The 24,686-nt window shown below is 41.7% G+C and overlaps 2 protein-coding genes and 1 long non-coding RNA gene across 13 annotated transcripts in view; 2 read left to right on the top strand and 1 right to left on the bottom strand.

Annotated features, from left to right (window-relative positions):
- The first annotated feature begins 4,577 nt into the window (after positions 1-4,577).
- On the top strand, positions 4,578-18,411 carry CCDC174 (coiled-coil domain containing 174). 2 transcript variants are annotated; one of them, XM_083724720.1, is made up of 11 exons: positions 4,578-4,740; positions 6,796-6,900; positions 8,049-8,149; positions 9,315-9,373; positions 9,586-9,766; positions 11,350-11,445; positions 12,820-12,956; positions 13,786-13,880; positions 14,556-14,679; positions 16,447-16,599; positions 17,177-18,411. In XM_083724720.1, exons 1-11 carry the CDS (start codon positions 4,699-4,701, stop codon positions 17,500-17,502), a joined length of 1,419 nt encoding a protein of 472 aa, XP_083580846.1. In that variant the 5' UTR covers positions 4,578-4,698; the 3' UTR covers positions 17,503-18,411. The 2 variants fall into 2 exon arrangements, with proteins under 2 accessions (XP_083580846.1, XP_083580847.1); XM_083724721.1 differs by having other exon boundaries at positions 16,450-16,599.
- Positions 8,172-24,686, bottom strand: part of LOC310838119 — a 33,032-nt gene continuing 16,517 nt past the window's right edge. The window contains exons 5-10 of one of the 3 annotated variants that reach the window (XR_014560695.1): positions 23,861-23,992; positions 16,644-16,726; positions 13,316-13,415; positions 12,971-13,114; positions 10,580-10,639; positions 8,172-8,576 (exon numbers count right to left, since the gene is read on the bottom strand). This is a non-coding gene — a long non-coding RNA (uncharacterized lncRNA). The remainder of the gene's footprint in view (positions 8,577-10,579; positions 10,640-12,970; positions 13,115-13,315; positions 13,416-16,643; positions 16,727-23,860; positions 23,993-24,686) is intronic. The other 2 variants (XR_014560694.1, XR_014560693.1) reach the window with 2 other exon arrangements.
- Positions 19,423-24,686, top strand: part of LOC310837288 (uncharacterized protein C3orf20 homolog) — a 49,425-nt gene continuing 44,161 nt past the window's right edge. For 2 of the 8 annotated variants that reach the window (XM_083723597.1, XM_083723604.1), the window contains exons 1-4: positions 19,430-19,727; positions 21,279-21,376; positions 22,520-23,106; positions 23,894-24,004. In XM_083723597.1, coding sequence (XP_083579723.1) covers positions 22,566-23,106; positions 23,894-24,004 — 652 coding nt within the window. In that variant the 5' untranslated portion in view covers positions 19,430-19,727; positions 21,279-21,376; positions 22,520-22,565. Of the gene's footprint in view, positions 19,732-20,174; positions 20,199-21,278; positions 21,377-22,519; positions 23,107-23,893; positions 24,005-24,686 lie in introns of those variants that run through there. The other 6 variants (XM_083723598.1, XM_083723599.1, XM_083723602.1 and 3 more) reach the window with 6 other exon arrangements.

The raw sequence follows: 24,686 nt of genomic DNA on the forward strand, positions 1-24,686 counted from the left end.
AGCCAATCTTTCAACCAGCAGAATGCTGCTGATTCATAATAAAGTTTAAGATCTGGCAGGGCAAATCCACCCCTTTCCTTTGCATCAGTTAGTATTTTAAATTTTATTCTAGGCTTCTTGCCCTACCAGACAAATCTAGAAATGTCTTTCTGCCACTTCTTGAAACAGTCCATCTTGTCCAAAATTTGCAATGACTGAAAAAGAAATAACATTTTTGGCAATACATTCATCTTTATAGCTGCAATTCGACCCAACAAGGAAAGCTTCAAGTTTGACCATATTTCCATATCTTTTTTTTAAAAGATTTTTATTAAGTTTTCAAAAGTTGTATAAAAACAAAACAAAACAATAATATAAACAGACAAAAATAAAAGACAAGTATAATTTCAATCCCTTTTTTTCTTATAACTTACTTCCCCGACTTCCTCGTACCTCCCCTCTCTGTATTCCAATTTCTAATTTATTAATTCAGCAAATCCTTTCCCTTGTTTTTCATTTAATTTTTAGCCTTTCTTTTCATTTTGCTTATCCATTACCGCTGGAAACCACGTAATTTCTAAACCAACGTCATTCTAACATTCATTAATTTTACAATGTTTCTTAAGATAGTCCTTAAATTTCTTCCAATCTTCTTCCGCTGTCTCTCTCCCCTGGTCTCGGATTCTGCCAGTCATTTCTGCCAGTCCCATATAATCTATCACCTTCATCTGCCATTATTCCAAGGTGGGTAGATCTTGTGTCTTCCAATACTTTGCGATGAGTATTCTTGCTGCTGTTGCAGCGTACATAAAGAATGTTCTATCCTTCTTTGGCACCAATTGGCCGACAATACCCAAGAGAAAGGCCTCTGGTTTCTTCAGAAAGGTATATTTAAATACCTTTTTCAGTTCATTATATATCATTTCCCAGAACGCCTTAATCTTTGGACACGTCCACCAAAGGTGAAAGAAAGTACCTTAATTTTCTTTACATTTCCAACATTTATTATCAGGCAAGTGGTAAATTTTTGCAAGCTTGACTGGGGTCATGTACCACCTATAAATCATTTTCATAATATTCTCTCTTAGGGCATTACATGCCGTAAATTTCATTCCGGTGGTCCACAACTTTTCCCAGTCAGCAAACATAATGTTATGACCAATGTCTTGTGCCCACTTAATCATGACTGATTTCACCGTTTCATCCTGCGTATTCCATTTCAACAGCAAGTTATACATTTTTGACAAATTTTTTGTATTGGATTCTAACAATTCTGTTTCCAATTTTGATTTTTCCACCTGGAAGCCAATTTTCCTGTCCATCTTATAAACCTCCATTATTTGATAATAATGAAGCCAGTCTCGCACTTTATCTTTTAATTTCTCAAAATTCTGCAATTTCAATTTGTCCCCTTCTTGTTCCAAAATTTCCCAATATTTTGGCCATTTGGACTCCATATTAAGCTTTTTCACAGCCTTCGCCTCCATTGGCGGCAACCACCTTGGGGTTTATTTTCCAACAAATCTTTATATCTAATCCAGACATTATACAATGCTTTCCTGACAATATGATTTTTAAAGGTTTTGTGTGCTTTAACCTTGTCATACCACAGATATGCATGCCACCCAAAAGTATTATTAAAACCTTCTAAATCCAAAATGTCTGTGTTCTCAAGAAGCAGCCAGTCTTTCAACCAGCAGAAAGCTGCCGATCCATAGTATAGTTTAAAGTCTGGCAGGGCAAATCCCCCCCTTTCCTTTGCATCAGTTAAAATCTTAAATTTAATTCTGGGTTTCTTGCCCTGCCAGACAAATTTCGAAATATCTTTCTGACACTTCTTGAAACATTCCATTTTGTCCACAATTTGCAATGTTTGGAACAAAAACAACATTCTAGGCAATACATTCATCTTTATAACCGCAATTCGACCAGACAAGGAAAGCTTCAAATTTGACCAAATTTCTAAATCTTTTTTCACTTCTGTCCAAGATTTCTCATAATTATCTTTAAATAAATTCACATTTTTAGCTGTCATATTAATCCCCAAATATTTCACATTCTTAACCACAGTCAGGTGTATTATAATATCCACTTAATAATGTAAGCTAGGATAATGAACAGGAGTTCCCCAGCCTGTGGCCCTCCACTTATTGTTGTTGGACTCCAACTCCCATCATCCCCAACCAGCATGGCCAATGGTCAGGCACAATGGGAACTGTAGTCCAGCAACATAGGTTTTCCACCCCTGTGCTAGAACAGGCAAGGGTAATCCAACACTCCATGCTAGAGGAGTGTGCACTTTTCCAATTTTAGTAGGCTAGGCATGTTCCAGAGAGGCTTTTCCAGAACTCTATACCTCTGATCATTAAAATACTTTGATCAATTGCATGGCGCTTTTACAAAGCGAAGCAAACCTGCAGTACTTGTGTTAGGCACAGCCCTCCTTGATGGAACCGTACGTTAAAAGCTTGTCACTCCTTAGACAGTACTGGACTGATATGAACGGAAAGCCTTTGAAACTATCTGTCTTGGCCACTCTTCAGAGCAGTGAATCACACGCCAATAGCAGATCAAGGAACAGGGGTGGGGTGAGGGGCTGAGTCTGATTTCCATAGCCCCCGCTTGCTCATCAACTGAACAGGTATTCATTACTGCCTGTTGCTCTCTTTCTCTTAATTGAGGAAGGGAATGCCAGCGAAAGGTTACGCTCGTGGCTTGAGCCCATAAATTATGCAACATCACAGTGTGAAACTGACTGACTGGGTACACACCACATTTCAAACATGTCAAACCAAGGCACATTTCTCCTTTATTAAAATGACTCATACACATCTGAGAGAAGGGAAGCGTGAGCCTGAGCCAGTGTGGCTTCCCAGCCAAATCAGAGCTTAAGTAACAGTCTATTACGCCAATTAATTCTAACCTCATAGGATAGTCGGAACTTCCATTCAAATTGGTGTCTCTGTAACATTGCTTTTCCACCACATTGGGCAGTTTAGAGTTAGAAGCACTGTGCTGCAGTCAGCCTTGGGGTGGGTGGAATGAGAGGCTACAGCTACGCAATACATTCAAGGTAGGCATAATATATGGACAAGGTACTTCCTGGCTCATGGTTCAGGTTCTTAGCCACCACGCCACCCTAGCTCAGTTTATCAGTAAGTCCATCAAGGGCTCATTTGATCAAACCTCAAACCCTACTAACAAATGAATGTAGACTCAGAGTAACCCTAATTATGGAAAATTAGAAGCTGGAAGGTTTACCAAAGACATTCTACTTTTTCTTATAATAGGGAATCATGAGGATCTTTGTAGAGAAGGGAAGTCTGACTTTCTCTATTTAGCCCTATTTAGGCGTTCTTAAGAAGAAGAAGAAGAAGAAGAAGAAGAAGAAGAAGAGTTTGGATTTGATATCCCGCCTTTCACTCCCCTTCAGGAGTCTCAAAGCGGCTAACAATCTCCTTTCCCTTCCTCCCCCACAACAAACACTCTGTGAGGTGAGTGGGGCTGAGAGACTTCAGAGAAGTGTGACTGGCCCAAGGTCACCCAGCAGCTGCATGTGGAGGAGCAGAGACGCGAACCTGGTTCCCCAGATTAGGTGACTGCCGCTCTTAACCACTACACCACACTGGCGTAAATTCTGCACATGGAGGTGATGTGCAGGGGAGCATGACTACCTCACCATAACCTCCCTACATGATTACTATCCTCTCATGATCAGGAATTTGGAGCACGAGGAAGACTGTCATTTCAGCCAAACACACTTAAGAGTCTCCCTTCCGACCTTTCCTCTCAGTACTAAAAGGACAGGGGGATGTACCAACACACATATCCATGTACCCCCTGCACACATACAAATTTAAGAATATCTGAACAGGGCTATTCCTTTCCTTTCTCCCTTAATAGTAAGTAAGTATACTACGACTACTGAGCACACTCGCTCCTTTGGACTTCTTTCCAGGGAACTATGACCCCGCCCGCTTAAGACCTTTTCCCCTTTAAAGATTTCTTTTTCATACGATGCTTCCCCAAGCCTGCTGATTATCTCTCCCTTGTATGCGAGGGGTGCCCTTTTGGCTCCGCAAGCAATTATCCTCGTCCTCTGAACATCAGGTCCTGTTTATTGCTTCTGTCTATGCTACGAACAAGGTGAGTTTCCTATGGTTTAATTACCGTGCAGTCTCCGCTACAGTTATTGTTAAATAATTAGGAGCCAGAAGAAAGCCTCTATGTACTGCTAATCACCCCGCAATCTGTCCAAGAGCGCCCCCATCTGCCTTCTACGCTATACTACCAGGTTCAACGGCGGTGTAACCTGCAAGTACCACCTGCTGGAAGCAACAAGAGGTACAACAGGGCTGTTGCCTCCATGCCAGGCTTTTGGACTCTGCAGAGGCAACTGATTATAGTCAACTGGACATTCCTTTGAATGAACCCACCAGAGCTACTTCTTATGTTAACAAGCCTTAGTTTTCCTCCGCGCTGCTCCCTTAGCGCACCTCCCGCAACGTTCTACACCTGGCGCCGCAAAGCCTGTCTGCCCCATTACGACACTGTCGTAAGCGGCGGTACTAAAGCCGCCGTCTCCATCCCGGAAGTCGGGTTCGCGCTTTACGACGCGCCGGAAGTATCCGGAGACGGGGTTTCGTTTCGTTTTGTTTACTGTCTCCGCGTCGCTTGTTCTCGGCTGTCGCTGGGGCGGCCGGCGGCGGCGGCGGCAATATGGACAAGAAGAAGAAGCCGCTGGATGTTACGGTTTCCTCGGTGAGTGGCGAAACGGGGAGGGAGCCCATAGGGTCCCGGACACACCCACCCACCCACCCCGCCGCCTTTGCCCTTCTTCGCCTGCAAAGGGGGCTGAGCTGGAAGGCCCAGCCTCTGCTGGAAGGGCGGCGCTCTGCACATGCTCGGGGGTACTTGGAAAACCCAGCATTACTACCTTTGGCATGACAGAAGAAGTTGCCGCTCTTGCACAGATTGTGAGCCGCCCAGGCTTAGCTGTGGGAAACAAATCGTTTCTTTGTGCTACTTTACATGCGCCCTTAAGCTCTAATTTACTTGTCTTTTTTAATTTTTATGGTTATAAGTTGCTTTAGATTGTTGTTAATATTGTGGTTTTAATGCTGTAACCTGCCTCGGGACCTTAGGGTTGAAGGGGGGGGGGCGTGTAGTAAGAATATCTACCTTTCGACATTAGGGTTGAGCACCAGGTACAAGTTAAGCACCTTTTCTCATACACCTCAGCTCCTCTGCTAATCCCAAGGGCCTCTCTTGAAGGCGAACCTTTCAGATTGTCAAGGCCATCTTAACAGTTCCTGGGCTCTTTAAATGCAAAGAGGTCCTGATGAGAATGTAATTTTCCAGCTCTGTCCGTGTCCTGATAATTCAAATATTTCAGAAAGCGGCGTTAAGGGGAGCGGAAACCCAATTAGGTTTTAGGATCATTTTTAGGTCTAGTTCATTTCATTTAAAAATATTTTAGCTACCCAGAGTACAATAATATTTTTATGCTGTTGATGTAGACAGCTATCAGACCTGTTCATTCAAGCCAGCCAGAATGTACTACTCTTATGTGAAGTATGGACCAGTGTTTTTAGAAATGATCCCACCATTGGCTCCCAGTATGTTTCTGGGCACAATTCAAAGTGTTGGTGCTGACCTTTAAAGCCCTAAACGGCTTCGGCCCAGTATACCTGAAGGAGCGTCTCCACCCCCATTATTCTGCCCGTACGCTGAGGTCCAGTGCCAAGGGCCTTCTGGCAGTTCCGTCACTGCGAGAAGCGAAGTTACAGGGAACCAGGCAGATGGCCTTTTGGGTAGTTGCACCCACCCTATGGAACACCCTCCCATCAGATGTCAAAGAAATAAACAACTATCTGACTTTCAGAAGACATTTGAAAGCAGCCCTGTTTAGGGAAACTTTAATATTTGATGAATTATTGTATTTTAATATTTTGCATGAAACCGCCCAGAGTGGCTGGGGAAACCCAGTCAGATGGGCGGGGTATAAAAATTATTATTATTATACATGAAAATTTTGAGCAATGGTCAGACACCTGAGCTATCCCACTGCTGTGTTGCAAAATGCTCGGGTAAATTTTTATTCACATTTTTGGGGGGTTTTGCATAAAAGAAACACTTGGGTAGTAATGTTCAATGTCTAATAAGATGATGTTGGATATTCTCTTAGGAATATAAATATTCTGCTTGATCAAGTATATTGATTGGGAGAGTGAGCTGGGACTGTCAATCTCATCAATCCCCTCTGCAAATCTTTTTTAAAATGACTGATTAAAAATGACAGTGTACACTATAATGTTCCATAAAATAAACTGTGTTGCAATTTACTGTTTTAAATTGGTGGTTGGAAACCTTTTCAGCTTCGTAAGTTGTGTTCTTACATCCTCCCCCCCCCCCAAGAACCACTGTGATAGGAGGGAAATAACATCAGGTGACCCATTTTTTCTTTGCTGCCAAGAATGATCCCAGTCAATGCAAGTGTGGCATATCAGTTGAGTTTTCAAAATAATCAAGTTTTATCTGAGGTAATCAAATACCAGTCCTTGTCTTTTTGTAAGGCTATAGATTAAAGAACATCTGAATCTAGAACTGCTTATTACTCCTATATTATATTGGGTATATTTCTAACCAAACATCGTATGGGGTAAAGTTTTGTCAACCCTCACTTTATATGCATTTGCGCTGGTCACCTTACCAGTATTTTAATTTCTCAAGGTTGTAAGTATTTCAGTTGCTGGACTATACAGTAAGTTGCAAATTTATGTTCTTTGTCTTTCTTTTTCACTGTGCTTGATGCAGCTCATAGACTTGAAAGCTGAACTTTTCAGAAAACAGGAAGAATTCAAAAAAGAAAAACTTCTGAAAGATGCTGGAGTCCATGTAAAACCTAAAGCAACAAACAAGGTAGAGTTTGTTTACAATTCAATCCTATAACTATCTGCTCAGAAATAAGTTTGCTGAATTCAATGGGAATTGTACATAGGATTGCAGCCTACAACTTAATAGTCTTGTTGAATTCAGTGGAACTCTAATTCAAGAGGGATCTTCTCCTTGAACATCTGCCTGAAATTCTGAACAGTAGTTTCCAGAAATGTAACAGGCTCAAGGCTAATGAGCTAAAAAGATGCAATTTGAAGAATTGTGTAAACTGACATTCAATAATTCTGTAGTTCTCTATACTACAGAATAAAGGCAAAGGTACCCCTGCCCGTACGGGCTAGTCGTGTCTGACTCTGGGGTTGCGTGCTCATCTCGCTCTAGAGGCCGTGAGCTGGCGCCGTCCGAAGACACTTCCGGGTCACGTGGACAGCATGACGAAGCTGCAGCTGGCAAGCCAGCACCAGCGCAACACACGGAAACGCCGTTTACCTTCCCACTATAAAGTGGTCCCTATTTATCTGCTTGCACTTAAGAGTGCTTTCGAACTGCTAGGTGGGCAGGAGCTGGGACTGAACGACGGGCACTCACCCTGCCGCGGGGATTCGAACTGCCGACCAGACGATCGGCAAGTCCTAGGCACTGAGGTTTTACCCAAAGCGCCACCCGCGTCCCTTATACTACAGAATAGACCTCGTTTTAAGAAGGAGGGCCTGTAGAACCCCATGCTACTGTTAGGCAAGTTACTTGCAAACCATTTATTACATTTAGGAAGAGTTTTGTAGGGATGGAAAGCTTTGGTGCGCTGGATATAGGCTAGGGGCCTCATGTCACACACCTGAGCTCTGATGTATTTAGAACTGGCCAGTACTGGAGCCTAGATGATGGAAAGATCTATCTCTTTTTTTAACAAAAAAACAAAAAAAGCCTGCTGATCAGGTCAAAAGTCCATCTAGTCCAGCATCCTGTTCTCACAGTAGCCAACCCGATGCCTTTGGGAAGCACACAAGTAAAATCTGAGTGGAACATCACACTCCCCTCTTGCAGTTTTCAACGACTCATGTTCAAAAGCATGCTGCCTCTGACAATGGAGGTGCTGGATGTTCTATGACTATTTGTGATAACTGAACTCTGGTATAGTATTTATGTTTCGTTTTGAAAATTTAATATTGCAGAAGCCGAGCATTTGGACGAAACAGAATAAAGGTGTTTCAGATCGATCTGAGAAAGATGCTGAACAAAAGATAGAAGAGCAACAGACATTGGACAAATCAAGGTAATACTTCTGAGAAGGAAAGACATAAAATTTCATTAGTCTGGTTACATATTATACACTTAACAAATGTAAAATAGGACTGTGTGCTTCAGAGCTGATGCTCAGTTTCTGCTTCTGAAATTAGTTCTGAACTTTTGCAGCCCTAGGCTTGAATGCCTGTGCTATAGACAATAATTTATCTGACACAAAGTGTGTAACCATTTGTGCATCTGATACCACAGGTTGCCTGTTAAAATACATCTGAAGTCCATTTCTAAGGGTGTGATTTATCAGACAGTTTGCACATGAGAGAGTTCAGATTCAGGCATATGCTCCCTTGAAATACGTCTCCAACTTCGTAGGATGCTCATAAGCATTTTTGCTCAGAAGTCTTAGTTCACTTCAGTGGGTCATTTGTCCCTAGGAAGTGCTCAGGATTGAAGTCTATCTGCAAATAATAAGTAATGTCCTTCATTCTCTGTGTGAGGGGAGTGTAACATTCTTTGCATTTCAACAATTATATACGGCATCACATTCTTGGAGGTTTGGTGTCTTTCCAACTGGAACTAGTAGTATCCCTCTTTTCCCATCGCCTTGCTCCTGAGGGCGCTAAGGAACAAATGGCTTGGAACACACAGGCAAATTCATTAAAAACTGTGGCATTACAGAAAAGGAAGGAACAAGGAAGGAAGTAATGTGCAGAGAGAAGAGAGAATTGTGTTTGCAGCTAGGGCTCCTGTTGTTTCTACCAAAATAAGTTGCTTTATTAAACCAAACAAAGTTTCTCCCTAGCATTGCTACATTTGATAGTGCCCATGGCTTTGATTATTGCCTTCTGGGCCTCTAGGAAAGCATTATAGCCTCTTTTTTAAAAAAGTAAAATTGCCTCCTATGATTCCTCCTGAGAGGTCCTTGTATATATGCATGCCCATGATTGTGTGGAGGATGTTGCCGTTCTGTCCACAGCTACATCAGTAGTGACCCAGTGTTCTCACCATTCCACGCTTGGGAATCAAAAATGCCCCTGTTGCTGCTGGTTTAGGTCGCATAGGCTGCCTTAAGAGGAAGCAGCCTTGACTGCAGGCAATGATGTAAGAAATGAAATCTTTCTCCCATATCTGTAATGGCAAAAGACTTCTTGCTTTCTCATGGTTAACTGAAAGGGATGTGTTCCTGTGTTTTGTAGGCAGAAACTAGAAGAGAAAGCACAGCTCTATGAGAAGATGACAAAAGGAGACTTTCCAGGTGAGTGAAAGCCTTCTTCTTTATGTACAGCAAAATTGGCTACTATCTCCCTAGGATTGCTTGTCAGATTCTGTTTTCTGCACATTGTCATGTAGCATAGTCAAGGGCATTGTTGGCAGCGGTAGAGCTGATTGCTGCAATTTTATATTGACTTCTCTCTCGGCTGGGTCCTTTTGATATCTGTCATTTACAGATTGATTTTTCTGTTTTAGATGAAGAAACTGAGGATTTGTACCTTGTGGATTTCACCCAGAAGATTATAGACAAACGGAGAGAAGTACAGGAGCTGTGTGCAAATGAAGCTGCTAGAAAGGCAGCAGAGAAGGCAAACAGGGAGGAAGAGAGACTTTCTGAAGCAGAAATTCCACCTCCTCAGGACCCCACTGAAGAATGGTTTGTGGTAGCATTGTGCTGGTTCAATCTTGTTTTCTGTTATTTCTCTGCAATTACTACCATCATTCCCATACCACCTCCCACACAGAGAGCATCTCTTAAGTGAAGGATACTACTAATCTATAGTTAACTTTCTTACCTATAAGGAAACAGTATTCCATGGGTTTTCCTTGCAAAAGAATTTCCAGTAGACTATGCTTTTTCATATTAAGGGTGATTCAGTTGTACGTTTTCCTTGGTTAGATGCCGCATGAATTTCACCCCCTCCTCCATTTAGGATAGAGTTCAGTCATAATATTATTTTGAACAGCATTTTAAAGTCTGATTCATATGCAGAAGCCATTAAATCAACCAGCTGAAATTCTGTTCACTGCTCTCCTATCAGATGTACACACATCTCTTAGATAAACAGCTACCTTTCCCTTTTTAGTAGCAATATTTTCATAAAACAAAAGTGCATACTTTTTAAAAGCATTGATATTTGTCAGTCTCTCTTAAGACTTCTGTGAACTTGTTGGCCCATAAGATCACAACTGCTATTTTCCTGGCTTGCCTGGAGCTGCTGTATTGTGTTACAGCTTGTGTTACAGAAGTTAAATTTCTAGATATTTAAATTTACTTTAGTTGTAAAAGCATGCATCTTGCAAACAGTCATCTTAGTACTACCAACAACTCATAAATTGTTTTCTGGACAGTCAGCGAATGTGTAAGAAAAGTGTTTAGATGCTGCAAGGTTTCTCTCCCCACCCCCCGCCCCCCAAATTGGCCCCCAGAGTTGGAAAAAACTCTGATAAACAGGAATTGGATACCTACCAGTAGGTGCTCCTGGGGGTGGATAGAGATAGAGAGAGCTACTCCTGGGTCCTTGGCATTCTTGGAAAAAGCAACATAATGAAAGCATAACTCATTGATAGCTAATAATTGGCACTGCATGCTGGGCCCATCAAGACTTTGGACAGCTATGGGTCTGTGCACTCTAAATAATTTGGAGCATTAAACACCAAATATTACTACCACTCTTAATGGGCAGCATTTACTGCTACTGTACTTGTCTGGATCTTGAACAGTTTTCGATAAGAGAAGTAACTGAGAAACCGTTTTACATAAAAAGAACATTGACAGACCTTCTGCTTTGCATTTGTGTTCAGCTTTCATTGAAATAGTGGAACAAATGCAGAAGTGATCATTAAATGAGTCTTGAAAAATATTGTTTCAGATTTTAATACTTTTGTGGGAAGTCAATGCTGCATCATTATTTTCGCCACAGGGAACAGGCACAGTGTGCCAGTTTAGATGCATGCTGTTGTACAATTTTAATGGTTCTCTTAACTACCTTATCACAAAAGCTAGCCGCTGAATTACAGTGAGTTTTAGAAACGGTGACTCTCATAAATGTTGGGAATGCTGGAAAAAACGGAAATGGTGCTCTGTTAAATTTGTGACTGCTAACATTTATGGTGAGGTAACTAAAGGATGTTCTATGCAAAGTATGCATATTACATGTATGTATTTGTTTCCTTATTTTCTAAGCTATAAATCAGACTGTTACTTCTGTATAAAGCTGATTTTCCATTTAATTCTAGGGTAGATTATGTGGATTCCTTGGGCCGCTCTAGACGCTGTATGAAGAAAGATTTGCCCCATCTGCTTCAAATGGATAAAGAGCTTCAGGGGAAGAGGTGAGGCTTGTACTTAATTAAATAGCTGTTGTTTTCTTTCACATATGGAATGGTACTTGGCCATTTGGACTCTGATGGAAAATGTTCCGTGTTCACAGAAGGGTACATCCAGCTGCTTCTTTTCCCCATGTCCTAGGCCCTGCACAGGTTCCTGAAGAATCTTGTTTGGTTTGAGCTAAGAGGACACTTTATTTTTTTTGTAGAGAACAGATTCTACAAAAATACATGAAAAAGCTTCTAGGAGATGAGCAAGTTGACAAATTTGTCTGTGCATTCTGGTCAAATTTGTGTTTGCAGCCAAGTTAGCAATGTTATACTGCTTCTTGTCGAGGATCAGCTTGGGGAAATCAGGGATGACTAATTTTTTGGCTGGAAATGTACTGGGAGCCAATGTAGGTATTTCAGGACCGGTGTCATATGGTCTCTGCAGCCACTCTCAGTCACCAGTCCAGCTGCCACATTCTGGGGTAGGTAGCCCCATGTAGAGCACATTGCAGTAGTCCAAGCGGGAGATAACCAGAGCATGCACCACTCTGGTGAGACAGTCCGCAGGCAATAAAATTGAATTTTAATGTGTCCTAATGAAACCTAGAGGAGTCTGACATTTTCTGTTCTTAGATAAATGCATTTCAAAGCTTTTTGATCAAGTCAAGGACATAATGTTCTATTAAGTAGAACTTGATTTGTTTTTCCACTATTAAGTCTTATGATAACCGGGCAAAATGGGCATTTTAGGGAAACTAATCGCATGAGTTATTAAGTAATTGGCTCATTCATATTTTTTTTTCATAGCTAAGTAGGAAAAATAAAAAGATCTTGAAATGTAACTCTGTTGATCTGATGAGGGTAGCTTGCCAATTGTTTTATCTTCTTTTTATTCCGTCTTTGCTTCCCATCAAGAGAATGCCTTCTGCAGAGAAATGTGAACACTTGGCAGTGGGAGGAGCTATTTCTTATATTTTTAGGAATTTTCCAGTTTTTTCTCTTAACATTTTATTTTTTATTTTTTAGATAACGAATGAAATGCTTTTTAAGGCAGGACTTTACAGTACTGTGTCAGCAGCACATTGCTCCCTCGAAATAGTTTCTGAAAGCTATGTAACAATTTACAGCATTGAGTAATTACAATCCATTTATATTGTAGAATGTACAACTCAAAGGACATGTAGAGAAATGCTTTTTGGTGGCTGCTCTGCAAGTGTCTTGGCAGTTCAGCAGAATATCTACCCAGAGGTGCTCTAAGGCTCTTAGAGAGCTGCTGTTATATGGCATTGTGCTTTTAGATAGGATATACTTAATTGGTTTTGGGACTGGTAGGATTACAACCATTTCTCACTCACAAACTCTTAAGGGATGCTTCCCCTCCCCCCTTAGGCAAATGACAGAAGAGAAGACTTTGTTGTCTGAAGATATGAGAAAGGAGCTTCAGCGTCAGCAGTGGGAAAGGGAAGAAGAAGAAGCCCTAAAGAAACCTATGGGACCAATGCATTATGAGGACATTAGAGAAAATGGTGTGTATTCTTACTGTGCATGCAGATCTGCCTTGAGAAATGAGATGCGCTTCTACTTCCATTGCATAAATAGATTCAGTTCAGGATATCTCCTCGATCAAGGCCATATCCTGATTTTTTTAGCAAGGTGATCATCAGCGTGCAGAATTCAGAGGATGCTATAATTAAATGTGGGAAGTCCCATGAACTTATACCACATAATAATAATAATACATCACACATCTTTACCTAATTAGTGATAAAAATGTTTATATACTGCTGTATCATAAAATATATCACAGCAGTTTACAACAATATATAAAAACATAAAGTCATACAATAAAATCATAAAAAGTTTAATCTCGATCCAGAGTGATTACTGTCAGAAGAGTAGAAATTCTCTGTCCCCATCCTTCATCTGTTGAAAGTGGGGAAAATCCATTGAAAAAAGATGGCTAAGATTGTTGTGATCTGAGTAATCTGTGTGTATTTAGAGGTGTAATAAACAGGTTACTATTCCGCTTCATTCAAAACTGACTTAAGCAAGCACTGTCTTCCTTTGGCTAGGGAGGGCTGTAGGTCAGTGGTAGAACACATGCTTTCTTTTTTCAAAAGATCCCTGCTTAATTCCCTGGCATCTCCAGGTAGGGATAGGAAAGACTCCTGTTTGCAGCCCTGGAGAACGGCAGATCACTCTCGGTAAAACAGAGCTAGATGGATTCAGTACTCTTCTGTGTTCCTGGGACTAGTGTTGAATATCATCCTAAGAGGCAACTCTCTGTGTCCCAATATCCCTGTAGTTTAATGTAGGATGAATTCATAACACTGTACAAAAAAATCTTCCTTTCAGAGGCCAGACAGCTTGGTGTTGGTTACTTTGCCTTTGCCCGTGATCAAGCTTTGAGGAGAAAGCAAATGGAAACCTTAGAAATGCTAAGAGAACAGGTAAGTTTAAGTGTTCACAATTGTGCTGGGGGAAAATATATGTTCCACTGTGGAGCTTTTCCTTGGGTATTGTATGGTTGGTGCATATGAGCAGTAACCTAAACTGTCCAGTGCCAGCCTTTTGAAAGACGTGTAGTAATCGTAGCTGAATCAAGAACTGCCAATATGTGTCCGAATTATTATTGTGACATCTGTGGGTAATGAATCTCCATGTGTGCAAATGTAGGGAGATTAAAACTTCAAATTGGGCTGCAGTTTATTCTTTAGGTTTAGGTGCAGAAAATTATGCAGAAGCTCAAGTTTCCTAAATAGATTTCTTAGTGTGACTTTGATTTAATATACTAATTTCTTTCTAAACCCAATACCTTTAGTTGTGTGGCTGCAATGAAAAACTTGTACGCCGTACTGTTTATTTTAAGACTGTCTCTGAAATAAGATTTGATCATACCAAGGTTTTATTATAATGCCTTAGTAATTATTTGGTCACTTACAGAAGTGTTTGCAATATCAGAGTTTGGATTTGAAAAATAGGGGGGGGGGGAGAGATGGGTTGAAATAAACTACATGGCTGTTAAGTAGTGTCTGTGTGTGATTGTAAGCAGTGAATTATTGGAAATAGCAACTTAAATCACTTGCTACTGACTACATAAATCAATTGTCATTGACTGTTCTAAGACTACAGACCAGAGAGCAAAACGTGAACATTTAGCAGAGAAACGTAAGGCTGTTCTGGAAGCCAGGCTGTCCAAGCTTCGAGCGAAAAAGCGATTGAAAGAAGGTGACACAAAGGAAAATGGAGGTACTTTCTCTATAAATTACTTTCCTTAAATGCAGAGAACAAAGGATCCACATTTGTATTCATAAAACTGAACTGATAATGAGGACCTCGTTAAACGCTGATTATAAGACCAATATTTCATCTCTATTGTATTGCATTCCCCCCCCCCCCAGATGGTATTCAGAATCCATTTTCTGAGGGTTATATTTGACTAAGCAACACTCCGAGAAGACCCATTGAAATAAAGTTAGCCATGATTTCATTGGGACTTCTCAGAGTATGGCTTGCTCAGATAAAACAGATGTTGCAGCTTTTGAGAAGAGTAGAGAAAGATGTTCACTTAGAGAATGCATGTTAGAGAGGGGGAAGTAGTTGGGAATCGAGGATTGTGGGATGTACTGATACGGCTAAACTTTTTTTTTTCCAATTGAGAGCTCATATATGCCATGTGTGCCTAGTCTCCAAACTTTCTCATTTGTCAGATATTCAGAAGCCTTTGTTAAGTCTTCATTAAGATTATTGGGATTATTTCCATCTACTTCAAGGCACTTTCTGTTGCCAATGTTAATTGGCTTCTGTAAGACTGGTGAAGCCTGGCAAAGTGAAGGTCATGATGCATGCTCAATATAGAACCAGGTGGAGAACCTTTTTGGCTCCATGGTCCAGATTTTTATCAGTATCAGCCTTGTGAGTAAAATTTGACAGGTACACAAAACTGACCACCCATCAAAATCCCCTCTGCAGCTTTTCAAAGTGCTATTTGAATCAGTCTCTCCCCTCCTGGTTGAAGTGGTGCTTTGTTCTACTCCTTTAAGTGGGCAGGCAGTAGCAGTAATGCCCCTTCGCTCCCTGCTTGAAGGAGAAAGGAAAGGGCTTTAATCTCTGCTCTTCAGCATATTACCGTATTTTTTGCTCTATAAGACGCACCAGACCACAAGACGTACCTAGTTTTTGGAGGAGGAAAACAAGAAAAAAAATATTCTGAATCTCAGAAACCAGAAAAGCAAGAGGGATCACTGCGCAGTGAAAGCAGCAATCCCTCTTGCTGTTCTGGCTTCCGGGATAGCTGCGCAGCCTGCATTCGCTCCATAAGACGCACACACATTTCCCCTTACTTTTTAGGAGGGAAAACGTGAGTCTTACAGAGCAAAAAATATGGTAAATCCTGCTGCATGATGCTGCTTTCACCTGGGAACAGGGCAGTGGAACCTATTCAGGATTCAACACTGTCATGCTGATGGGTGGGCGTAGTTATGGGGAGAGGGCATGGCAGGCCAAGGAGGGCCCATGGACTGGAAGTTCCCCAACTGTGATATAAAACAATTGGGGTAAGTAGAAGGAACCTTTGACTCAGCAGATGCTGCTGAGCTACAACTCCCTGACCATTAGCCATGCTTGCTATGGCTGTAGTTCAGCAACATCTGCAGGGCCAAAAGTTATCTGAAGTCTAGGAAACTATAGTGAAATATTTTCAGTCTTGCTTAGTCCCGCCCCCTTGTTATTCCAATGCAGCCTTTAAAAGATACATTGCTAAGCAACATTTGAGCTATCTATTGAAACGCTAGGGGTTTAATTTTCTTCTTCTTCACTTTCTTGTTTTGTCGTGATTTTATCTACAGCAGTTTTCTTTGCGGGGTGGGGAGTGAACGTCCCAGTGAGATGCTCCGCCCCACACCCCATTAGGTAATGCTTCAGAGTGTCAACTTGTAGCATGGCAGTAGCTTGTTGAATTATCTCCTGGCTCAAAGTAACATTTGTTTTAATAATCTTTATTCTCCACTAAAACAGAAGAAGAAGTTGCTATGCCAGCAGCAGCTGAATCCAAGCCCATTGAAGTGCCAAGGGTTTCCGCGGAAAATAGAAAAGTGGAAGTGATCATTCAGGAAAGGAAAGATACAAAGCCTGGCGTGCCCTATGTCCGAGAGTGGGATAGAGGCAAAGGTAAAGACTTGAAATGTGCATCAGCTTAGCATGGTATAAAAAACCTTTGAATGGTGAGCTGCTCATACTGTGTCAGTATAATCTCTGCTTAGGTGGGCTGGCGAAGGAATTTCATGTTGTAATAGTCCTGCATGGGGGGAAAAAGAAGGCACCACATTTCCTGTGGATTTGAATCTCAGGTGTTTGGGGAGAAGGCTATGCTACCTCTCTATTCATTAGGCAAAAATGGAAAACATTTTAGCCTTACCTTCTCTCTGATGTGCTCCTTGATTCCCTTGAGGACTTTTTAGTGAAAAATTGTCACCTGAAAAAAGAACTTATTTCAACCGGCGACTTTGTTCTCAAAATATTTATTCCCTACCAAAACCACTAGAGGGCACACCATGCAAGAGGAATGTTGACACATTCATAGTGTTAAAATGTGTTTTCTTCGTTAGTTCTGCCTCTCTGGTTTATTGTGGCTATGCGACAGTGTGACCAAGATTGGGTTAATGGAAGAGTTTGATGGTTAAGCATAGTATGTAAAAAAATAAAATAAAATTCAGCTTGCTCTTTTTTCCCTCCTTCCCGTTAATAGAATTCACTTTTGGACTGTGGTCAAAGAAGCAGGAAGATCTCAGAAATGAACGAGACCCGGAATTTGCACCTCCCTCTGCTTATTTTATGGGTCAAAAGAGAACACATGACTTTAGAAGCCAGAATTGGAACAAGCCTGGAACCTCATATGAAAAAACAGAAACCCTGACAAGAAACCTGCCACCCCCATCAACTGAACCTTACAGTAGCAGCTCGCAGAGCAATCAGTTCCCCCCCTCTCAGGAACATGACAGTGAACTGCAAAATCAGCAGCCAGCTTACCAAACTTTAGATGACATGCTTTCATACTATAAACAAGTAACATGAGCTTTAGATGTTTTATCAGAGATTAATCAGAAAACAGTTTTTGGGATTCTCACTTTTCATTTAGTTTTAAGCTCGAGAGAAAAGGTACCTTGGTAGGATAGGTATCACATGTCTTTTGTCATGTATGCATCTTACTGCAGCCCTTGTGCTACTTCTGTCACCACTAGCATTAAAGGTTTCTGCTTTTAAAGATTATTGCTATAGTATTCTGTATTCGCTGCCATACGATGACTAAGATCCAAGAGCCTCCTTTAGGCACATCTAAGGCCTTGGACCTGATCAGAGGGAATGATGACTCTTTTTAATAAAATAAAATAAAATAAAATAAAATAAGTATTCATACCCAGAAAGAGGCCACCATGCTATTTTGCAAACTGCTTTTGAAAATCCCCTTAGTTTTTGAAATATAGTTTATTATTTAGCATGACAGACTATTATTTGAGAAACACAGCACACCATTTGGCATGCAGAATTAGTTGTCCAAGCCTTTGCATCCCAGCATTAAGAGTAATTTAGTGCCAACTTGTAGGGTATAGTAAACAGCATTCCATGAAAGGTCTTCTAAATTATAAACCATGTTCACCCCGTGGCAGCTGGCATTTGTTCACATACCAAGCAAAATAGTGCGTTGAATGGAAGCCTCTTAAGATTAGTATGGTGCTGGTTCTGCTATCCCATTAATCATCTGGATTTCTGACAGTGCTGACAAAGCAAGCAGTTCATGTGGGTGAGTGTTACCAGAAGCTGCTATTTTAATATAATGGAAAGATTCAGCGGGGTTTTTCCACCCATCTCCCTAACCCGAACAGTTGTTTTGTGTTACTTAAATATTTAAAGCTGTCCCTTTCACTGATGCAGAGTGATTAGGATGACAGCTGGCAGTAAAATAAAACTGGATGCGTTTTCCAATTCTACAGTGTCTATTTTAGTTTGAGCTATACAGTTGATGTAGGATCTGGGGGGGCTCATAGCTTTGCAATTGCTTTAAAAAATAAGGCGACACTTGTGTATTCCCTTTCCTGATTTACTTATCTCAGTGATATAAACAGGAACAACAGTGTTGCATTGGATGCAGCCAACAAGCGGGGTGAGTGGGTGCAAATGTGTGTGTGTGGGTGGAAGGGAACAGCAATTCCATGTGTCTCAAGATCACATTTCTCTTCAAGAAGTAAGCTCAATGAACGGTGGCAACCTCTATCCTCCAAAGCATTCCTGAGACTTAACAAAGCTACAGCCCACTAGATGGCAACAGACTACTAAAATATTGACAAGCTATGCACAAGGGTCAGACAACTGTTTTATGTACCCAAAAGTTTAATCAACTGTTGATTTCTAGTACTTAAGAGGAACTTTAATAGGTTGAAGGGTTGTTAGAAAAACATAGACCAATCTAAAGACAAATCTCTTTAGAAACCCTGGAATATGAGAGCATACTCTGACTCCAGCAGCTGGCACCCTGTGGCTTACAGCATTGCTAGGAATATATAATGGTTTGCAGGCTTCAGTTTCTAGCATAGTTGTATGTGGGGTGTTGCTCAGTAATGTATACACAGGCTTGCTGCTCTCTAGGGTTTTAGGCAGAAGCCCTTCCCAGCTAGCATGAAGATGGCAAGCACAAGATGTGGGATTTTTTTCATGCATATCACATGCTCTGCCACTGAGCTCCGGCCCTTCCCCATCTCACGATGCTTCTCATTTTCACTTCCGACATTTTCAATATAAAAGCACTTCAGCCAACAGCACTGTGGAAGGTAAGCGCAGTCGGCCTTTTAAAGCGTTGCTGCCTGACCGCGCATGGCAGCAGGCAGTAGCCAATGCCTGGCCTGCCAGCAAGGCACTGCCCATCAGGTGAGGCCTCTGATTGGTCTGTTTTGAAGCTGGCGTTCAATCGGGAAGCCCCGCCCTGAGATCACACCAGCCGGGGGAATTCTCAAATGGCCAGCAACCATGTGAGAGCTGTCTGACGGAATGGCAGCAGAGCGAGAGGCTGTAACTGCCACCCACCTGGGAAGGGTAAGTGTCCATTGTGTTGTAAAAACAACAAATTGAGCTGCTTCAGCTCATTCTTGCCTTGCGTAAGTGGCCTGAACCTCACTGTGAGAATCTACATAACAGTGCTCTCTCCTATTATGATGCAAGAATGGGCATGTCATATGGAATGTGCAGCATCGCCACACAACTTTCAACTGCTGCTGCTGCGACTCTTGGAACATCTGCAGTTAACAGTAAGTAATCCAAAGCATTTCACTGAAAGCATTGCAGTTCATTCTCTCTCTCTCTCTCTCTCTCTCTCTCTCTCTCTCTCTCTCTCTCACACACACACACACACACACACACATTCCAAACCATCTAGGGCCCATCAGAATAAGACCTGAGAGACCAGGGTTCAAATCCCCACTCGGCCGCAAAGCTCACTGGGTGACTTTGGGCCAATCGCTGTTTCTCAGCCTAGCCTGCCTCACAGAGTTGCTGTGTGGATAAAATGGGGGAGAAGGAGAACTATATACGCTACTTCGACCTCCTTTAGAGGAAGGGTGGGATACAAATGCATTTTGAAAATAAAATAAAAATTATGCTGGCTTCCTGCATACTAATCCCTAGTCAGAAGTAGAACTGGCCACGTGGTTCTTCCCAGTCTAACTGTAGGGACTGGGCAAATGGCACACTCTTCAAAATGCAGTAATTGTGCTTATCAGGTATGGGGGGGGAATATTTTGTTTTTTTTTAAAGGACAATAGCATTTATTAGCTTGTTTACAACATTTCCATCCCGCACCTTCACCATAAATTTATGATCCCTGCACTGACACAGCAACTGTCCAATCAGAGATGGTAAATTAGGGCTGTTGGGGGGGAGCAGAAAGCAGGGAGACCAACAGTAGATGGAGCCTGAGCCACTCACAAGGATAGCTAGCTAATTCCAGTTTTGGCTGCTGCCATCTCCCTCCTGTGTTCTACAACAGCAACACTGAGGCTAAGTAGGAAGAAGATGACAGTGTCACCACGGGGACGCATAAGTAGGAAAGCAGGTGGGGTCTGGCTAAGGGCAGATGGAGGTTGGGACAGCAATCCATTTCCCTAATGGACCAGCCTCCCCTGTTGTCTTCTCATGGTTCAGGTGGGTGGACTGGACAGCCCGTCTAATATGTTGGTTGCTTCTTTCCATTTGAGATCGCAAAGCAAGCCCTAAATGAGTGCAAAGAAGTCTCTACTGAGCTGGCTTGTGTGAGGAGGAGGCTGAACTTAATTAGCCATTCCTCTGTAGAGGGTATTAGCCTCTAGCTAGCCGTAGAAACCTCAACTTCCATAAAACTTAGACTGACAGTTTATTAGTTCCAGCTGAAAGTTTACTTTGTAATTAAGAAAGTGCTTCAGATGCATTTTCTAATTAAATCAAGGGTAATTTATCTGTCACACTTGAAATGCCTGGGACTATTTTTGGACTTCTCATTGGTGAACATAGGGGCAATAAAAACAAGCATGGCTGCCTGCTTATGCTGGGAAGTTTTAATGTCTCTTGAATTCCATGTTTTAATTCTCATAGCCTTTTCAGTTATACATGATAACTCAGTTCATTTTTTGTCCTTCAAGCCTATTGTGCCAGCTTCTGTCTTTAGGCCACTGCAGTCAGTTTCTTTTAAGATGTATTTCTAAGAGTACCAGAACAAAGTGGTTCTAAGTGTGGCTTGACTGAATTGGACCCACAGTTTATACATATCTCTAGATTAAATTTTAAGAAAGCAGAAGAGATGCACATCCTGTTCTCCTTCGTTATAGCTGGTTCATTTGATGTCACAGTCTTCAAACTGAAACCTGAAGCTGAGCTTTAATATACCTGTTGACTGCTGAAGAAAGAGCTAAGTGAAACAGAAAAGGTTGTGTGTTCTTAATCTATTTGTTAATCTCTCCATTGCAGCAAAAAGAGTATGACTGGTATGAGGGCTGCAGATGGAACCAAACCACCAAAGCCTGTGAATTGTTTTCACCGTGCAAAGAATCATAGAATCTTAAGGGACCATGAGGATCATCTTAGTCCAACCCCCTGCAATGCAGCTATCTATTGCCAAACGTGGGGTTTGAACCCAGGACCCTGAGATTAAGAGTCTCATGCTCTACCATCTGAGCTATCACAGCAGGCTTTCTTTAAGCATGAGGCATTTGTGCTTGGGGCCTTCTAAAGCAGCATTCCTACCAACATATCACCATATGCCTTGCTTCAGAGGGGTAGCTTGACTCTAGGAGAGTCAAATTTGAGCTCCCACCCCCCCCCATTTTATTTAGCTGTCTCTTATATGTGTGTTTTCTGCTTATCCTCCAAGGAACTCTGAAGTGGTGAATATGGTGATTTAAAAGCATAGGGGAAGAAGGCATTTTCTAGAAATGAGTCCGCAGTATTGACAAATAACCTGGTTGGGCTGGGGATAGTTGCATAGTCTTCCCAGGGTCAAAAAGCAAATGATTCGGAAAGGCTTCCACTTTGTAAGAGTCCTGTAAAGGTTACCATCTAGGTTGGTTTGACCCAAGCTGAATAAAATCTCAAAGAACAGACACCCCTACCTAATCAAAACATTTATATTTGTTTATCTGTGTAGAATGCACTTCTCTTTGCCAATCAACATAATTACCTCCTCTAGCAAACCATTTCTTGATTATCCAAATCTAGTTTATGCCCCTTCTGTCACCTGGTTCTTCCCTGTCCTGTCCCTAATATCCATTTAGCAAACTCTAACCTCTTCTTGTCCACCACATTTTTTTGTTTAGCTATTGTAGAGTGCAGGTCCTCTGGAAAAGGACCAAGTTCCATGTGGGTCCCAGGGTGTGCTCTGAAAGATGCAGAAATCTTGTGGAAGCAAATCTGGCTGATGTGAATAGAATACCATCTGGGAACGCTAGGCATGCTTCCCTGAGGAGGAAGGTGGGATATAAATGAAATAAATATGTGTGAAGTAGTGTTAGTACTAGCTGTAGAAGGCATTCATAACACAATAACACATTCTTCTCCACCACATTTTTTAAAGATCTCCTCACATCAACTCTAGCCCATGGAATAGTTGAAGTGGTGATATGAATGACCCAAAACCAGACACAAAGACTGACCAAAGAGGCGACTCAAAGGGTAGCTCCAAAGGAGACCAAAAGACTGATCACAAGGGTGACCAAAAGGCTGACCAGAAGCCCAGCCCAAGGGCCTCCCCAGTGAAAAGTGTAGACTATGCACAAATCAAAGCCAAGGCGCCAAGAGTTCTGGCAGACATGGTACAAATGCTTATCCTTTGGCGAAAAATGGGCTTCCATGTGCCACGAGGGGTCAAGAATATCTTTGAGTTTACATGGGATGAGCTCCGGGTGACACCACCGAGAAAATCATTTGCTGGTTTATATTGTCCTGTGGTCAAGTTCGCTTCCACGGAGGACGCTGATATTTCCTCCACTCCTACTTCAAGAGCTCAGAAGGTGGGTCCAACACCCTCAAGGTTAAAAGCGAATTATGTGACCCCTTCATCTGAAGACCAACAGATGCTTCTCAAATTCCAAAAACGGTCTGTCCATCTCCTCACTGAACTCTTGAAGATGAAGATGAAACTAATGATTGAAGCAGCTGCTGGTGAGATCTTCTAAACTAAGTGTTCCTGCCAGCTTCAATTTACACATAGAATTTAGTAATCTCTTTGGAAATCCTGAACCTTATCAGACAAGTAGGCACCATCCTCCAGGATGAAACTGAGTGTTGTGGAAGGCAGCACATATCTGTCATGTGCTTACCAGCACATGCTATGGTCCCTGCAGTTGGAAACACCAAAAACCAGGGTTCCTGGTGATGTGGATTATTGCCTTCTCATGTACCCTTGTGTGAATGTAGCCACATTGCAAATATCCGATTGAACATGTGTGTTGCATGGGCAGACCCTGTCACCTTTGGCCTTATATTTGAGTGTACAGGATGAAATCTGTAAGATCTGAGTTGGGCTGAGCTAGCACTCAGAGGCTGAGTTAGCACTGATGAATTATATGCAATTTTTTTTGACATGGGACTGTAAAGAGGCCAGATTTGTTTGGGCTAGTGCTTTCATTCTTGCTTTGAGGTTCTAGGTTCAATCTCTGGCCTCTCCCACTAATAATAACAAGTGCTTGGTAATAATAACAGAAACCTTGGGAAACTGCTTCCAATTAAACAACACCAAGGTAGTGGGACCAATGGTTTCACTCAGCAGCATTTTTTATCTGCAGTTAATCACACTGGTTAATGGGAAATTACATTCCGCTGCCGCTATGAACACACACTTTTCTTATTTTATGCATGGTAGCTGCTTTAATGTCTATATCTATCTAAATGTGCACCCCAATTGTTCAAATATTACCTTTAATTTCTAACCATCATGTCTCCTTCCCAGGCCCCAGTGTTGAGGAGATTGCAAGGAGGTTTTTGGAAGGTGGCCAAAATCTGATCCCAAAAACACGCGAAGATGCAGCTGAATTCACACCCAAAGAACCTAGGAGGAGAGGTTGGGGAAGAAACAGTGTTGTCAGGTGTTTGGACCCTGTGATAGCACCGCTCCTTTAACTGTTTATACTCTAGTCTCCTTTGCAGCTGGAAATGCTTTTGTTCCCAGGAGTTTTGCATGTGTCATGAAGATGGGCCAACAAGTGGGTATGGTAGCAAGAACACTTGGGCCTCGGCCTCGGTGTATGCATGCACCAGAACAAGATGCGAATGAGGTGGCAGAGTCCAGGCCAGCATATTTTATTCTTACATTATTTTATTCTTATTTATTAATTTATATATATATATATATACTACATACATGCCAACATGGCTTCTTAAGGACAAAATCAATTATAAAATATCCACTCGTAATTGAAATGCATGATAGAACAATTCCACCATATAACTAGATTGTTAAACCACTCTGAGAATTGTAGCTCTGTGAAGAGAATGAGGATCTCCTAATAACTTTCTGCACCCTTAACAGTTTTATTTTGCAGTGTGTGAAGATGTACTTTGTTTTGTGTGAGTTGAATCTTCCAACATTCAGCTTTACTGAACGCCCCTGAGTTCGTATGTGAGGAGAGGGAGAAGAACCTTTCTCTTTCCATTTTCTATACATACTGTACATAATTTCTATCATGTCTCTGCTCTGAACCAAACATTGTAAGCTTTCCTCCTGATGAAGCAGCTGCTCCATC

Source organism: Podarcis gaigeae (genome assembly GCF_964106915.1).
Source record: "Podarcis gaigeae genome assembly, chromosome: 2".
In the NCBI taxonomy this organism is placed as follows: domain Eukaryota; kingdom Metazoa; phylum Chordata; class Lepidosauria; order Squamata; family Lacertidae; genus Podarcis; species Podarcis gaigeae.

Coding starts and splice junctions, on each gene's coding strand:
- CCDC174 (XM_083724720.1), top strand. CDS start 4,699: ATGGACAAGAAGAAGAAGCCGCTGGATGTTACGGTTTCCTCG. Junction 9,374..9,585: donor GACAAAAGGAGACTTTCCAG/GTGAGTGAAAGC, acceptor TTTCTGTTTTAG/ATGAAGAAACTGAGGATTTG. Junction 9,767..11,349: donor CAGGACCCCACTGAAGAATG/GTTTGTGGTAGC, acceptor ATTTAATTCTAG/GGTAGATTATGTGGATTCCT.